Source organism: Thalassophryne amazonica, chromosome 23, assembly GCF_902500255.1.
Source record: "Thalassophryne amazonica chromosome 23, fThaAma1.1, whole genome shotgun sequence".
Taxonomy (NCBI): Eukaryota; Metazoa; Chordata; class Actinopteri; order Batrachoidiformes; family Batrachoididae; genus Thalassophryne; species Thalassophryne amazonica.
This window is the reverse complement of record NC_047125.1, coordinates 7,022,890-7,040,578: the sequence shown is the minus strand read 5'-3', so window position 1 is coordinate 7,040,578 and position 17,689 is coordinate 7,022,890. Positions and strand designations below refer to the sequence as shown.

Below are 17,689 nucleotides of genomic sequence, written 5' to 3'. Positions count from 1 at the left end.
TTAGGTGACAGGTATAGAACATATAACCTAATAAGTACTGGATTAACAGTTAACAAAAACATACTTTTGTGCAGGTGAGTTAGGAACAACCTCATGGACGTAAATCCCACTTGTGACATTCGGGAAGTCTGGGTTTTGCTGTTTGAGCTCGTCGATCAACCTGAAAATATGAACACTTCCTTAAATAAAGTTCAACACACTCCAAGGACCTCACTGTGAATAAGGGCATATCACCAGAATTTAATTTCCATTTCAATACAGTAAACTGAATGGAATAGGACTCAGAACAAAACCCTGAGGAACACCCTTTGTAATTTTTAGGTCTTTTGAACTGATGCAACCAGATTCCATTCAAAAAACTATATTTATGGTTAATTCAAAGGGCTATTCAAAGAAAGAAAAATGTTCTTCTACTCTACCGACCTGAACTTAACTTCTGCTATTCTTCTACATAAGGCACATAATGTGTCTTGAGAAGAACCTTCAAACAAGTATTTGCCAAGGACCAAATCAAATCAATTTTATTTATATAGCGCCAAATCACAACAAACAGTTGCCCCAAGGCGCTTTATATTGTAAGGCAAAGCCATACAATAATTACGGAAAAACCCCAACGGTCAAAACGACCCCCTGTGAGCAAGCACTTGGCGACAGTGGGAAGGAAAAACTCCCTTTTAACAGGAAGAAACCTCCAGCAGAACCATGATCAGGGAGGGGCAGTCTTCTGCTGGGACGCCTAAACTTTAGCAAAAAAAACATGTTAGAAGTGGGCAGTAAGGCATTATTTAAGGCATTTTGTCTCCACTTTATTTCCCACTGACTGACATTCCATCCCAGTGTAATCAATTGGACTTACGCTGGTGTTATGGTCAGCATCCTTATTCCGATGAAGCGCTTCTTTACTGACCTCACATCTGAAAGACACTCCAGTTATTTACTGTATATTCTTAAAAACTCACATCAAACAAACTCTTAAACTACAATGGGATCTCAGAGTGTATGTGTTTCATGCAAATGGATTCTTTAAGTTGCAGTGAAACCATGATACAGTATGCAGTTCTGTGCAACCTTGATATTTGATCAATTCGGCCCAAAATGGAAACAAATAACCCTTCCACCAAGTTTCATCCATCCTGGTTGCAAAATGAATTGGACAGTGATGGTCTGGAGGTTGACCTTTCAAAGTCAAAGTGACCAATAGATAGATTATATATGACTTCATATTTAGGTTTAATGGTAACCATAACCGTCTTGAACCAGTTCATTGAAAGAGGCATTTGCAGTACTTCCTGTACAGTATATAAGAAAAATCACATGACTTTGTCCTCAGCTGACCTCATTATCATTCCACCAATTTTAGTCCAAATTTAAGCACGCAAAGTCGTGAAGTGTTCCATATCTTTGGTGGAATGCTGGAGTAGTGATTAGCACTGATGCGTCACAGCAAGAAGAATGTGGGGTCGCTTCCCTCCCTTTCTGTGTGGAGTTTGCATGTTCTTCCCGTGTCTGTGTGGGTTTCCTCTGGGGACTCTGGTTTCCTCCCACAATCAAAAACATAATTATTTAGGTTCTGCTCCTTTCTCTGCCCATAACCAAAGCAGTGTCTCTACTAGGCCATGGGGCAAAAGCTGTATCTTGTCACATCATGGTGACTCTTAAGGGGCAACTTAATTTCTTTTTTATTTCAGAGATGTCATTTTCAAGCAATTTTCAAAAAGTTCCCACGAAGTTTTTAATTAGCCCTTTTTAATCGTACCAATTAGGCTTAGTTTAGATTTGCTCTTCCTCACTGGTTCTGGAGATAACCGTCGAATCATCTGTATCTCCAAGCTTGCTGAAAACCTTGGGAAAGAAAAATGCAGAGCAATTCTTGGCTTCCACATATTCACTGGATGTGACTCCGTTAGTGCCTTCAAAGGAAAGGGCAAAGTAAAACCCCTTGACATACTCCTGAAGTCAGATGACTTTGTAACCTTGTTTGCTGAGTTGGGCACAGAGTGGCAGACTTCAGAATCTGTACTGCCAACCACTGAGAGATTTGTCTGTGCAATGTATGGCCAGAAGGAATGCTCAGATGTGAATGTTGCCAGCTATAATTTGTTTCGGCTAACATGTAGATCAGATTCTCAGTTGCTGCCTCCCAACCAGGATTGTCTGCTGCACCATGTGAAAAGGGCAAACTATCAAGCAGCCATTCATCGTAGGTCCCTTCTGCCATACATCAATGCTCCATCTCCTAATGGTCATGGTTGGAAGATTGAGGGTGACACTCTTGTCTTTGACTGGATGTCAGGTGATCCAGCTCCACCCAGTGTACTGAAAACAGTGCACTGCAAATGTCATAAGGGTGATTGCAAGGGTGTGTGCTCTTGCAGCAAAATGAGTTTACCGTGCACTGACTTGTGCATATGTCTACCTGAGATTTGTACAAACAGGAAACCAGAAAGTGAGAGAGCATCTGATTCAGAATCCGACTCTGATTCAGATGATGATGAATAAAGACATGGTCAGGAGGAGCAACTCAGTGCTAAACTTTTACTCATTACTCAACAATTCAGCACTAAAGAGTTGCCCATTTCAACTTAATTTACCATTCTGACCCACCCTTTGAGAGGTTATATGGCTTTTGCAATGTGAAATATTTTTATTTGATTTGAGAATTCACCAGAAATCTACAAAAAATTATTGGCAAACTGTTTCTAGCAGAAGCTATGTCTTTTTCCATTAATCATTTCTTGATGCAATGTTTTTCTGCCATGGCGGGAAAAAAACAGAAATTTTTTTCTTGGAAAATTCTTCTGATTTTGGTACACCATAATTTTGTCCAGGGGCATTTTGGAGCATATCCCTGATTTCCAATAATGTAATATCCACCTTGCTTCAGGGTCTGTGGAATGATATGTCTACTGTCAGTTTATACCAATGTATAATGAACATTTACTAATAATTGGGAAGTTCACTGTGTCCTTCACCACCAGGGGGCAGCCTTTTACCTCCGTAGTACATAATATGTTGAGTTGTTGTGATACATCTCTACGACACTTCACTGTTACTTTAAAATGTGAATAAAATGTCATCTATTGATTTTAAGTCATTCCTTGTATTTTTTAGGCATTTTCACATCTCATGGATACGCCGCTAATTAACGGCTAATTACTAACTAAGGAGCAACTATTTTTGTGGGAACTTTGCATTTTCTGATAGTCCTGACTACTACAGATCAAAATCAAGTGGAATTCTTTTGCCCCTTGAAAGTCACTATGAACTCAAAAACTAAGCCCCGGACAGATTTTGCCCCATGGCCTATACATCTGGAGTTGGTCCTCTGGTGCCGGACTGAGGCTGTCCACTGCTCCTAGTGGTTGGCTTGTGTCTAACTAATTAGGACAGGTTAAATGCAGAGAACAAATTTCATTGTATATATGTATGTACAATGACAATAAAGGTTCTTCTAAACTCTTCAAATGATGTTGTTTAGACTTGGTCTGACGATTATTGAAAAATCTTTAGTTGACTGAGGCTAGAATATCCAGGAGGGACTCAGAGTAGAGCCACGGCTACTTTGCTGAGGTAGATGGGGCAACTAGTGAGATGACCCCTGGTCACCTCCCTTGGGAGGTCTTCCAGGCTTGGTCAATCAGGAGGACGCCCCTGAGAAGACCCAGACACTCTGTAGGGATTATATTTCCCAGCAGGATTTAGGAACACCTCAGGATCCCGCAGGAACTCTTCGTGGACTTGGCCAAGGATAGGGTCGTGTGGAGTGAGCTGCTTGGTCTACTGCCACTGTGACCTGGACCCAGATATGAGGCAGAAAATGAATGAATGAATGCAGTCGATTAGTCGCCAACTAGTTGACTAATCTCAACAATAAATTAAGAAGGTCAAATCTAAGCAGCAAAATTCCAATTCATCTTGGAAGCATCATCTCCATGGAAAAAATTTCTGTGGTTTTGCTCAATGTAAGAGTCTTTTTTTTTTTAGCATGACTGTGACCTCAGAGCAGAGAACAACATGAGGGGCTAAAAACAACTTATTTATTTCATTCTTCTTGGTGGCTGCAGCAGAGAAAGGCATCTGTTGGCAACAGAATACCAGTCAACAAAAACACGGCACACTTGAAGGTGTCAGCAAATGGAAGATTCATGGTCAGGGTACACACGGCGGTCATGTGGCAACAGTTTTTTTGCAAATCAGGAAACGAGGTAGAGATTCAAATCAGCGTCAAACATACCAAGCAACAGTTTCCAAAGATGTGGACAGCATGAAAGGCGAATGTTCTGATTAGATTAGATAGAATTTTGTTGATCCTTTGGGAAGACTCCCTCAGGGAAATTGAGGTTCCAGCAGCATTGTATGGAAGCACACAGAGTATCAAAAGTGAAAGTAAAAAAGAAAAAAACAGTTTTCACAATTTGCAAAAAACACATTATTGATCAATACTGGTTTACTGGCTACTACTGTTCCTCTCATTCCCGTCCTCTGTCTTTCTGTTACTCCTCCTCCGCCCGAGTGAGGAGTTGTACAGTCTGATGAACTGAGGGACAAAGGAGTTTTTCAGTCCGTTGCTTCTGCACTTGGGGAGGAGCAGTCTGTCACCTGCAAGACCAGAGCTGATGATGATCCTGGCAGTAAACCAGCCCTGGTCCTTCAACACATCCTTGCCAGAGTATTCAGTCTCCTGAGTAGTACAGTTGGCTACATTAACGAATTCCTTGTGGACTATTTTTTTTTCTTTGCACCTTTTGAACTATGTTTTTCACTGACACCCACCTGGACCTGACCGCTATCAAACCTTGTCTAATAATATCACACTGAGCATCAACCTTCTGTCTTGCTTTGTTCTTCCTGTAGATGACCCCTGTTTTCAATAACGTTCTTTCTCAAACTGTTTTTTCATGTTCTGGAAGCGTGTTGTTTGCACCTTTGCTGTATTTGTCCAGAGAATCATTGAGGAAACCAGTGATCCTGTCCGAGGGAATAGCAAATGAGATTCCAGCCGCAACCTTCAGGGTGTTGATGCCAATAACCTCCCCGTCCTCAAACACACAAACATAGCAGGCGGCACTATGTATTACTACGTTGAAGTACAACTGCTATTTTATAGAAGTCACAAGCTAGAAAACTTAAAACTTACCAAATTGACAAGAGGTCCTCCTGAATTCCCATACTGCAAATAAAAACACATAAAACCTTTTTCATTGGTACAAGCGATATTTTTAAGTAAAATACTCATGAGTATATCCTTTGTTCTAGTGTGCTGGATCGCTTAAAACTGGAACCTGGTGATCGCTACGTGTTTTAAAATTTTACCACATTAACAGTACGAGGTCTGTTAGAAAAGTATCCGACCTTTTTATTTTTTTCAAAAACCTGATGGATTTGAATCACGTGTGCTTGCATGAGCCAACCTTGAACCTTCGTGTGCATGCGTGAATTTTTTCACGCCTGTCAATTGCGTCATTTGCTTGTAAGCAGCCTTTGTGTGAGGATGGGTGGAGTCTCTCGTCGTTTTTTCTTTGCAAGGAAATGGCGGAACAACTGGAGCAGCGCGACTGCATCAAATTTTGCCAGAAACTGGGTGACAGCCAGGTGGAAACCATTCAGATTATTCAGACGGCTTTCGGTGACGACGCTATGGGCATCACACAGATTAAGGAGCGGTACAACCAGTTTAAAGACGCCCGCACAACGGTGGAGAGCAAGACGCGCTCCGGGCGGCCATCAACATGCTGAAATGACCAGATCATTCCAAAGTGAACGCTGTGATGATGTGGGACCGTCGTGTGACTATCCGAGAAATTGCGGAAGAGGTGGACATCAGCACTTTTTCGGCACATTCCGCTGTGACAGAAGATTTTGCCATGAAAAGAGTGGCGGTGAAATTCATCGGCATGAAGCTGATGGCGCAGCAAAAGCGCCTTCGTGTTGAAGTCTCACAGGACATGTTGTGACATGCCCAACTCTTCCACCATTCGGAAGATCTGATTGAATAATCTTAATGGTTTCCACCTGGCTGTCGCCCAGTTTCTGGCAAAATTTGATGCAGTCGTGCTGCTCCAGTTGGTCCGCCATTTCCTTGCAAAGAAAAAACAACAAGAGACTCCACCCATCCTCACACAAAGGCTGCTTACAAGCAAATGACGCAACCAACAGGCATGAAAAAATTCACGCATGCGCACAAAGGTTCAAGGTTTGCTCATGCAAGCACACGTGATTCAAATCCATCAGGTTTTTGAAAAAAATAAAAAAGTCCGATACTTTTCTAACAGACCTCGTATTTGCCATTAAATAATAACTCTCAGTCAAAACATTAATAAAATATTGTATGACAGCAAAAGGTAAACCAGTCCCAATAAGCACAGTGATGGGCACAGATAACCAAAAAATTATCTTCAATAACAGATAGTCAGATAACTGAAAAGTTATCTTTGATAAAGATAAACTGATAAACCACCCAAAAATGTATCGGATGTTACAGATAACTGATAAATTCCAGTGTTGTCTCTGGTACATTTGCAACTACTAACAAGCTGAATTTGAGTTTTAACAGAACGATCACTTTTGGAAGCGACAAAAGACTCAAACGAGTCAGCATTTCTATGTTTGAACATGCTGCCCCCTGCTGGAAGCTACACAGCTACAGCACTGAAGCACTCTGAGAACAGTCACAAAGCCAGCTCTCTACCAGTCACAATGCTCCGGTAAGGCGGAGGTCTTGAAAAATAAAGGCATCCTGACTGTGGGCGTTTTGTGTGAATACTGATAGAATAACTCCATTAATGTCAATTCTGTCATTTGTACAAAGTTAAAATATAACATATCTTTTAATGTTGAATAATGCACTAATTCTGAGGTTTTGTAACACACACAGACAGATCGCAAAGGATTCTGGGTAAAATGTGCCTCTGCTAAACACTGATTGGTTCAATCATTCATTATGTAAACCAACACGTTAATGTGACGTGTGTCGTGTGTTGGTGTTTACAGATAATTGAGATAAATGTGCTTTTGTAAAATATTCCATTTTTATTTGTAAAAACAGGCATTTTTATGGAGCCCTGGAAGTGTCATCGCAAAATGTTTTACATGTGGAGAGAATGTGCGCACGTTTTATGACGTTGTAAAACGTGCAGTCAATATTGTTGACACATAAATGTTGGCTTTACACTGTGCGAGAGAATTTTTTGGACCGAGTTTCAGGTTAATCGCGCGTCCTGCATCGTGTAGTGTACATGGAGTAACAAGCTGCGTTTAACATCTGACCTCCTGATCGCCGATCGTATGGTCCAATGAAAATCAAATGTCCAACCACTCGCACTGTGCCTGTGCAAACACCGCAGAGCTGTCTTGTAATGTTTTTGTTGTTGTTGTTTTGTTTTGTTTTTAAACTTAATTTGTTAAAAAAAAAAAGAAAAATCCATTTGCAAAGCCAAAAAGTTGATTTGACAACACTGCCATCTACTGGTGCCCAGATGCTTAGCACTTAGGGCGAATACTGCCATGAACACCACTGGCCAGTAGATGGCAGTAGAGGCCTTGAAATCTTTCCAAAACAAAATCCCAGATAATCCGTCTGCTACATTTAAGATGCGTGGAATTTAACAAACTCAAATACAATAACGTTTATAAACCCAGAGAATATATTCACGAGAGTTTTAGGCACTAGAGTTTAATGCTGCTGTCCGTGGAGCCTGAACAGAGTGTCTGAAATGCATTTGTCCTGTCGTGAACACCCTGTCCTACCCATAATGCACTGCTGGGCTCAGCATGTGCTCACAAAACCTTAAAAATTAGCACATTATAAAACTTAAGACATGACAGTAATTTTAAATTTTCTTTTTTTGTTTTTTTTTGGTGACTAGTTCTCTTTTGCCTGCAGAGGTAGAGTGGTTTTTCCTGGAAGTATCGCTCTACTGTTTGCAGAGGGTAGAACTATATACATCTGTTAAGAAACTTTTAACAGGTAGGTCTCAACTAATTTTAAAAATGTTTGCTGTTGTTCAGCTGGGTTTACTGCCTTATCGGTCTAAAAGTTATCAGAGGACAATTCATCGGAAGATAGTCTGATAATGGTTTTTAAAGTTATCTAAAAAGATAATCCGATAACGAAAACATTATCGAAGATAATGTTTTCGTTAGCTTAGCCGCCGTTAGTTACCCCCTGGCGGATACCGAGCAGCCAGGAAAGCAGGCCGACTGGGTGACTGTGAGGAGGAAGCGTAGTTCTAAACAGAAGCCCCGTGTACACCGCCAACCCGTTCACATTTCTAACCGTTTTTCCCCACTCGACGACACACCCGCCGAGGATCAAACTCTGGTTATTGGCGACTCTGTTTTGAGAAATGTGAAGTTAGCGACACCAGCAACCATAGTCAATTGTCTTCCGGGGGCCAGAGCAGGCGACATTGAAGAAAATTTGAAACTGCTGGCTAAGGCTAAGCGTAAATTTGGTAAGATTGTAATTCACGTCGGCAGTAATGACACCCGGTTACGCCAATCGGAGGTCACTAAAATTAACATTGAATCGGTGTGTAACTTTGCAAAAACAATGTCGGACTCTGTAGTTTTATACCAACACAGTGCAGAGTAGCTACCTAAACTCTGTAAGTGAGATAGACTATCTCGTCAATAGTTTTACATCCTCATTGAAGACAACTTTGGATGCTGTAGCTCCTCTGAAAAAGAGAGCTTTAAATCAGAAGTGTCTGACTCCGTGGTATAACTCACAAACTCGTAGCTTAAAGCAGATAACCCGTAAGTTGGAGAGGAAATGGCATCTCACTAATTTAGAAGATCTTCACTTAGCCTGGAAAAAGAGTCTGTTGCTCTATAAAAAAGCCCTCCGTAAAAGTAGGACATCTTTCTACTCATCACTAATTGAAGAAAATAAGAACAACCCCAGGTTTCTTTTCAGCACTGTAGCCAGGCTGACAAAGAGTCAGAGCTCTATTGAGCTGAGTATTCCATTAACTTTAACTAGTAATGACTTCATGACTTTCTTTGCTAACAAAATTTTAACTATTAGAGAAAAAATTACTCATAACCATCCCAAAGACGTATCGTTATCTTTGGCTGCTTTCAGTGATGCCGGTATTTGGTTAGACTCTTTCTCTCCGATTGTTCTGAGTTATTTTCATTAGTTACTTCATCCAAACCATCAACATGTTTATTAGACCCCATTCCTACCAGGCTGCTCAAGGAAGCCCTACCATTATTTAATGCTTCGATCTTAAATATGATCAATCTATCTTTGTTAGTTGACTATGTACCACAGGCTTTTAAGGTGGCAGTAATTAAACCATTACTTAAAAAGCCATCACTTGACCCAGCTATCTTAGCTAATTATAGGCCAATCTCCAACCTTCCTTTTCTCTCAAAAATTCTTGAAAGGGTAGTTGTAAAACAGCTAACTGATCATCTGCAGAGGAATGGTCTATTTGAAGAGTTTCAGTCAGGTTTTAGAATTCATCATAGTACAGAAACAGCATTAGTGAAGGTTACAAATGATCTTCTTATGGCCTCGGACAGTGGACTCATCTCTGTGCTTGTTCTGTTGGACCTCAGTGCTGCTTTTGATACTCTTGACCATAAAACTTTATTACAGAGATTAGAGCATGCCATAGGCATTAAAGGCACTGAGCTGCGGTGGTTTGAATCATATTTGTCTAATAGATTACAATTTGTTCATGTAAATGGGGAATCTTCTTCACAGACTAAAGTTAATTATGGAGTTCCACAAGGTTCTGTGCTAGGACCAATTTTATTCACTTTATACATGCTTCCCTTAGGTAGTATTATTAGACGGTATTGCTTAAATTTTCATTGTTACGCAGATGATACCCAGCTTTATCTATCCATGAAGCCAGAGGACACACACCAATTAGCTAAACTGCAGGATTGTCTTACAGACATAAAGACATGGATGACCTCTAATTTCCTGCTTTTAAACTCAGATAAAACTGAAGTTATTGTACTTGGCCCCACAAATCTTAGAAACATGGTGTCTAACCAGATCCTTACTCTGGATGGCATTACCCTGACCTCTAGTAATACTGTGAGAAATCTTGGAGTCATTTTTGATCAGGATATGTCATTCAAAGCGCATATTAAACAAATATGTAGGACTGCTTTTTTGCATTTACGCAATATCTCTAAAATCAGAAAGGTCTTGTCTCAGAGTGATGCTGAAAAACTAATTCATGCATTTATTTCCTCTAGGCTGGACTATTGTAATTCATTATTATCAGGTTGTCCTAAAAGTTCCCTAAAAAGCCTTCAGTTAATTCAAAATGCTGCAGCTAGAGTACTGACGGGGACTAGAAGGAGAGAGCATATCTCACCCATATTGGCCTCTCTTCATTGGCTTCCTGTTAATTCTAGAATAGAATTTAAAATTCTTCTTCTTACTTATAAGGTTTTGAATAATCAGGTCCTATCTTATCTTAGGGACCTCGTAGTACCATATCACCCCAATAGAGCGCTTCGCTCTCAGACTGCAGGCTTACTTGTAGTTCCTAGGGTTTGTAAGAGTAGAATGGGAGGCAGAGCCTTCAGCTTTCAGGCTCCTCTCCTGTGGAACAAGCTCCCAATTCAGATCAGGGAGACAGACACCCTCTCTACTTTTAAGATTAGGCTTAAAACTTTCCTTTTTGCTAAAGCTTATAGTTAGGGCTGGATCAGGTGACCCTGAACCATCCCTTAGTTATGCTGCTATAGACGTAGACTGCTGGGGGGTTCCCATGATGCACTGTTTCTTTCTCTTTTTGCTCTGTATGCACCACTCTGCATTTAATCATTAGTGATTGATCTCTGCTCCCCTCCACAGCATGTCTTTTTCCTGGTTCTCTCCCTCAGCCCCAACCAGTCCCAGCAGAGGACTGCCCCTCCCTGAGCCTGGTTCTGCTGGAGGTTTCTTCCTGTTAAAAGGGAGTTTTTCCTTCCCACTATAGCCAAGTGCTTGCTCACAGGGGGTCATTTTGACCGTTGGGGTTTTACATAATTATTGTATGGCCTTGCCTTACAATATAAAGCGCCTTGGGGCAACTGTTTGTTGTGATTTGGCGCTATATAAAAAAACTGATTGATTGATTGATTGATAATTATCTGTTATCGGATTATCGGAAGTGTGCCCACCACTGAATAAGCAAATCATATTTTACTTTAACTTGTTGTGACATTTAGGGGGCTGCTCATTAGACAAACCTACAGCTAGGGAAGGCCACTCCTTAGTTGTGAATAAAAGAACAGCTTAAGGTTTCACGTCTTAAAATACTGTCATTATTTTTGTATAGAATTACTGTATTGGCCCAAAGCCTCACCGTTACAGGCCCGGCACTGAGGCGTTGAGAGAGATCCACCGCTACCAGAAATCCACCGAGCTGCTGATCCACAAGCTGCCGACCAGGTCAGCCTCGCTGGCCTCCTGCAGAGCATCACAGCGGAGCTCTGAAAGTGGAGGTCGGTCTTGAAGTCCTGAGCGATTTCTCTCACCAGGTGCTGGAAGGGCAGCTTGTGGATTCTGGTAGCGGCGGATCTCTCAGCGCCACGGTGCTGGGCCTGTAACGGTGAGGCTCCTTCACACCGGTCTGCTTGGTTCTGTCCATATTAAAGCTTCCTTCAGATCTGCTGAGCCAGGTCTCTCTGTGTGTCACTTAGAAAGCTCGTAACACTTCACTGCAGCCTGTAAAATGAGCGACCTGCCTCATTTTCATGCGGTGATGCTGCGCTGCGTGCACAGTCTTTCTTTGGGACACATCGTTTTTTTTAGGTATAGGTGTTAAACTTTACAATCTTGCATTTTTTCCAGTTTTTAAACATCAAAATGACCAAGAGTGGTCTAGAATTACTTGTAACAGACATCTTTAGCATCACTTTATTTATAGGTATCAAGACAATACAGTGGAGAGAAAGGACTGATTGCTCTCCTGTCACTCACAATTCCACGCCCCTCTCAATCGAAGCCACGCCCTCCCACGCCAGAACGGAGCCAAAAGTTTGAAACTGAAAAAATAAGATGTGAAAGTGAAAAAAAGATTTGAAGGTGAAAAAAGAAATATGAATGAAAATAAATTATTTGATCAAAACAGTTACAGAGCTGAATCAAAAATTTATTTAAACTGAAAAATATATATCTTACACTTATTTTTATTTTGGTAATACTTTTTAAATGATTATAAAATTCAAGAACAAACACTGAATTTTCAGTTTCAAAATTTATTTTTTCAATCTTTTTTTATTTTCAGATTACAAATCTTTTGGCCTGGATTTAGCTCCATAAGAAAGCTGCACTGCACACCGAGGACAACTACTTCCTCTGAGATGCCTGTGGTGGGTTCAAATGGAGGTTAAAAAAAAACAAATGCTACCAATAAAGGATGTCTGTTTTGGATGCTGAATCTGCCCTGCACCACTGTTGCAGTTCTGCAAGTGCTTCGGATCGCTGATTCTACAAAAATACGACATAGACAATCCCAAAAAAGCACTTCTTATAGTGCATTCACTTGGTGGCATGCATGACACAGTAAATGACTTCTTGTTTTCAATGAGATTGATGGAAAAACCCTTTCGTGCGGGGTGTCAGCATCAATCTTTTCTGACATGCAATGAGAAAGAAGTGGTGGATTGCTAGGTGAAGTATTTGCCCCAACCCCTAGTAAGAAGTCATTCATCTTCTATGTCCTTCAGTAGAGAAATGAGGGTCGCAGAACATGTCCATTTGGAACTCAGTGTTCTATTCCATAGACGGGGTACACCTGAGATTGGATCCATAACCTTTTTGTTCAAGAGCAACCTGCTGAGCAACTGATCTTTGGAGTGTTTCAAATTTTGTCACTGTATATTTTCAACTGATGATTATTCTTGTACAAGTTTTAATGTGTAATTCTCACATTGATAATGGCGTCTGTCTGAATGTAGTCCATATCAGAGTCCCTGAGGCCCAGTTCTTTGCCATCTCGCTGAGCAGTGCTGACGATGCCAGTGGTCACCGTGTTCTGGAGGGCAAAAGGGCTGCCAATAGCAACGACAAACTCTCCAGGCCTCAGGTCTGCACTGCGGCCGAGAAACAATACCGGAAGCTTCACCTGAGAAAAAAAAAAAATCAAAGATCAACATGTACAGAACAGTTTACACAATGTAGCAAAGACGGTTAATGGTGCAATACTAATTTCCTCATGGCCAGTCTCACAGCAAGGACGATTCCTGAACGAAGGAGAATAAAAAAACCACAAAGTCACAATTTGTCGAGAAAATGTTGATGAATGAGCTTTTGACTCTTCCCATCACCAAATAGCCTGAGAATCAAGAGCGCAAAAGGGACGAAAGCATGCTTTTCCCTATATACCCTGGGTCTCTCCTCTGCACATGTCCAAACCATCTCAGTCTAGCTTCTCTGACTTTGTCTCCAAACCATCCCACCTGAGCTGTCCCTCTGACATGTTCATTCCTAATCTTAATCTCTTCACTGTCAAAGACAATCATAACATCTTCACATCTGCCTCCTGTCTTTTTGTTAGTGTCACTGTCTCTAAGCCGTACAACATACGTATTTCCTATGCCTAGCTTCTACTACTCTTTCCCATAACTTCATGCTGTAGCTGATCAACTCTATGCTTCTGTAGTTACTGCAGCTCTGCACATCACTCTTGTTCTTCGAAGCAGGAACTAGGAACTTTGTCTCAACTGTTCAGGCATCGTCTCACTTTCCAAAATTTTATTAAACAATCTGGTTAGAAACTCCACTGCCATCTCTTTAAGACATTTCCATGCCTCCACTGGAATGTTTCCAGTCTTCATCCTCCTCATCGCTGCCCTCCATCCTTACTAATCTCTTGCATTTCCTGATTGACTGTCACCACATCATCCAGCCTTTTCTCTCTCAGTTTCTTCATTCACCAGCTCCTCAAAATATTCCCTCCACTTCTCTCAACACACTCTCCTCACTTGTCAGCACATTCCCATCTGCATCTTTTACCACTCTAACCTGCCTCACATCCTTTCCAGCTCTCTCCCTTTGTCTGGCCAATCGGTACAAGTCCTTTTCTCCTTCCTTCCCATTCAACTTATTATACAGCTCACAATATACCTTTTCCTTAAGCTCCAGTCACACATTGCCATAATCTGATGCAGTCGGGAGGAAAAGAGGTGTGGTCAGCAGTGTCAGAGTGCAGACAGACTGCCTCGTCCACACCTGTCAGATCGTATCCAGAGCGTATACAGATGACACAGACTGCTGTCAGATGGCCATAAAAGGCACTGCAGACTGCCCGATCTCCAAATGTCTGGATGGCAGACACGGGGCCGGAGCACTGTGTTCCTCACGTGTACATGAGCGCATGTGCATGGCGCACGAGCCGCACACACGTGGGGCTGCAAATCACTCAGCCGTGTGTGTGTGTGAATGCATAACGCTGCATAGGCCACTAAGCATGCGCGTGGTGCACACGTGTGTTGGCACATGCAGTTGGCCATGCTGTCCCTCAGATGGAGCGTCTTTCCAGGGAACTTTATTTTTTCTTGTTTGCCCAATTCAGGAGCATAAAGTAACTCTGACACCGCAATGGCAAGATTATCACATGAAATTAATTTTTTTTCTTTTGGATGAGAGGATTTTAACCGCAGGCTGCTGGCTTCACGTCCACATGCGCTGTGAAACACTTCTGGACCGCTGTTGGAGGTGAGATCCATGTTTATTAATGGTGTAACGGCTTGGCACATGTTCCATGTCATATCACCTACAGAGTTAAAATCTGATCATATATTACAGCGTGACATCCATCCAGCTCTGAGCCCGACACGTGCAATGACGCGCTACTGTGCATGACAGAGAGACACAGCTGCCCGTGTTATGATGGCGACAATAATTCACATTATTTATGTCGCCCATGGGAAGGCATTGACAAATATCTGTATTGTAAGGTCTACTGTGGATATAACTGTTTAAAATTGCGGCTGCGTGCGCACAGTAGCACACGGTGCTTTCGGTTTGATAGTCACTGTTCACATTCACTGTACATGATAATAATTCATAATTCTTATCATGATGCCATCAGAATGTGTAAATTGCGGTTAGATGGTCCTCAGACTGCACGACTGCCGTCAGATAGGTGTCCCATCTCGACAGCACCTGGTAAGTTTTGAACACATGCATCACACTCGAGATTGTGTCCCAGTGCATCACACTTGGACAAAGTATCCGAGACGTTTCGGATGTGCACCGATTCATAATTCCGACGCCATCCTGCATGATTCCGGCTATGTGTGATGGGGTATTAGCTTTTTGCCACTTCTCTTTTCACTTTATGCAGCATCTCCTTGTTTTCCTGTCTACTTCCTTCATCTCTCTGACTATCACAGTTCTTTTTCACCAACCTCTTTCTCCTTATGCTTTCTTGGACATCTTCATTCCACCACCAAGTCTCCTTGTCTTCCTTACACTGTCCAGATGTCACTCCGAGTATGTTCCTAGCTGTCTCCCTCACCACATCTGCAGTACTTTTCCAGTTGTCCAAAATTTCTTCCCCTCCATCCAGTGGCTGCCTCACCTGCTCATTGAATTTCAGTCTTCCTCCTTCAGCTTTCAACATCTAATCCTTTGTTGAGCTCTCACCCTCTTCTTCACCTCTAATGTCATCCTACAAACCACCATCCTATGCTGTTTAGCTACCCTCTCCCGTCACCACCTTACAGTCTCTTACGTTCTCCTCCTTTACTACTTCTTCGCCCAGCAGCCAAATTTCTGCCAGCACCCTATTGGGCAATGGCACCAGTGGTGGTTGTTGTTAACCCGGGCCTCGACTGAGCCAGTATGGAATTTCGATTTGTACTCTGTATGTTTCATTGGTTTTTACTTTTTGGCTTGTTTACGCCTGATGCACTTCCTGACACAACCCTACTCATCTTTGTGGGCTTGGAACCAGCATTCAGAGTGTAGAGGCTGCACAACCCATGTGGCTGAGAGTTGACAAACTTTAAGATTAACACCCTGCCTCCTTCTGTCCTCCTCATTTATCTGGGCCAGGGACTGGCACTCAGAATGTACTGGCTTCATGCCACATGAGGCTGACTTGTTTTTTAAATTTCCAAAACTTTTTTCATCTTGTGACAGAAGCGTGGCTGCCATTCTGCACCTACGGCCCCTCCAACCACCACCTCGTTCATTCAGGTGGGACGAGGCAGGAGGGAGGAATGTGGCTGAGTGGCAGAGGAGGAAAGCTTTGTTTTTGTCCTGATAAACTGAAGCTAGTGGCAGAAAATCATTTACTACACTTTTAAAGCACTGCTTTAACAGTGTTGTCTAAAATAAAAAAAAGTGATATATTTTTCCCAACACCGGGGACTCTGGCCTGGATCTGAGTATGCTTGACCCCAAAGTCCAGCAGTAGTACTATGCACTGTACTTGAGTCCAGATCCACAAACTGTGCCTCAATTTGCATTGCTATTTTTTTTTTTTTGCCAATGATGTCTTCTTCTGAACATGACCTCTGGTGCATTCTGGGACAGTTACTTATTGGATGTTGCTGGGTTGATCCACCTGTATGGAGACCTTAGGGAAGACCAAGAACATGCTGGAGGAATTATTTGCCCCACCTTGTCTGAGAACATCCTCGGATTCCTGAAGAGGAGCTGGAGGATGTGGTTGGGGATGTCTGGACTACTCCTACTATCTACTTTACAACTTTACAAAGAGAGGTATATCTATACGTGGCAAGAGTGTCCAACTTCTTGAGAGACCCACTGACTTTGGCAGTAAATACATCAGGAGTGAGATTCATATCTTTGGAAGTGGACCCTATGATGCTGAAAGATGCTCTTGTGAGTCATGGTATTGCTGAAAGAGGTCTTGGTTGACACTGATATCTTTGAAGGAGGATGAAGGTCCAAGTCTAGTCCTGGTGCTTTTGGTTTTAAGGAATGGCTGAGACCTGGAAAACGTGATCTATGATGTGTGTGAAGCTTCCCAACCATACAGGTTGAGGTACAGCTTAGTATATGAAGGTGTATGAACCGGCCTTACTCAAGTTTCTAGAAGATGTTTCACCTTTCATCAGACAGTCTTCTTCAATTCAGCGATCTAAGACAACATCTGGATGTTTTACTCATTCCAGCAGTACCCAGGGAGTCTTCAGAGAAACCTAATGCCAGTGTTAAAGGAAAAGAAAACCCACTGATAAAATACAGCTGGGAAGATAGACTGTGCTATAAACTTACAATTGATGAATATCAATGAAAATAAGGAGCTCTTACAACTGAAATATCAGCCTACAAAAGCTGGCATTTAAGCAGAATTCGACAATTTCATAAATGCCGCTATTGACACATTTTTAACCAATCAGAAAAAAAAACCCCGGATCGCTTGCGGCGCTGCTGTGACGTAGTATGAGCACAGAAAGCTACAAATGGTGAACCCATGCTGATGTAAAAGTCCTCTCTCCCTTCTCTCACTCTCTCTGTCTCTCTCCCTCTCCCTCGCTCAACGTTTTCCTGCTGCGCAAACATGAAGCCTTTCAACTGTAAAATAAACTAAATTTCTAAATGTATCAGCAGGGGCGCTCATCAGAGAGAAAGTGAATCTCTGTTCGGCTGTCCTCTTGAGCTGTGCTCCGAGCTGCAGCTTCACAGCCTCAGGACGTTCAAGCGGAGGATTTTTAGTAACAATTCAGTTCAGTTTTTTGGAAAGTCTGTGCT

The 17,689-nt window shown here is 42.0% G+C and overlaps 1 protein-coding gene across 1 annotated transcript in view; it reads right to left on the bottom strand.

Moving 5' to 3' along the window:
• Nucleotides 1–17,689, bottom strand: part of htra3b (HtrA serine peptidase 3b) — a 53,739-nt gene that overhangs the window by 457 nt on the left and 35,593 nt on the right. The window contains exons 5-9 of the mRNA XM_034164551.1: nucleotides 12,891–13,085; nucleotides 5,138–5,170; nucleotides 4,925–5,039; nucleotides 857–914; nucleotides 65–160 (exon numbers count right to left, since the gene is read on the bottom strand). Of these exons, the coding sequence (XP_034020442.1) occupies nucleotides 65–160; nucleotides 857–914; nucleotides 4,925–5,039; nucleotides 5,138–5,170; nucleotides 12,891–13,085 (497 nt within the window). The remainder of the gene's footprint in view (nucleotides 1–64; nucleotides 161–856; nucleotides 915–4,924; nucleotides 5,040–5,137; nucleotides 5,171–12,890; nucleotides 13,086–17,689) is intronic.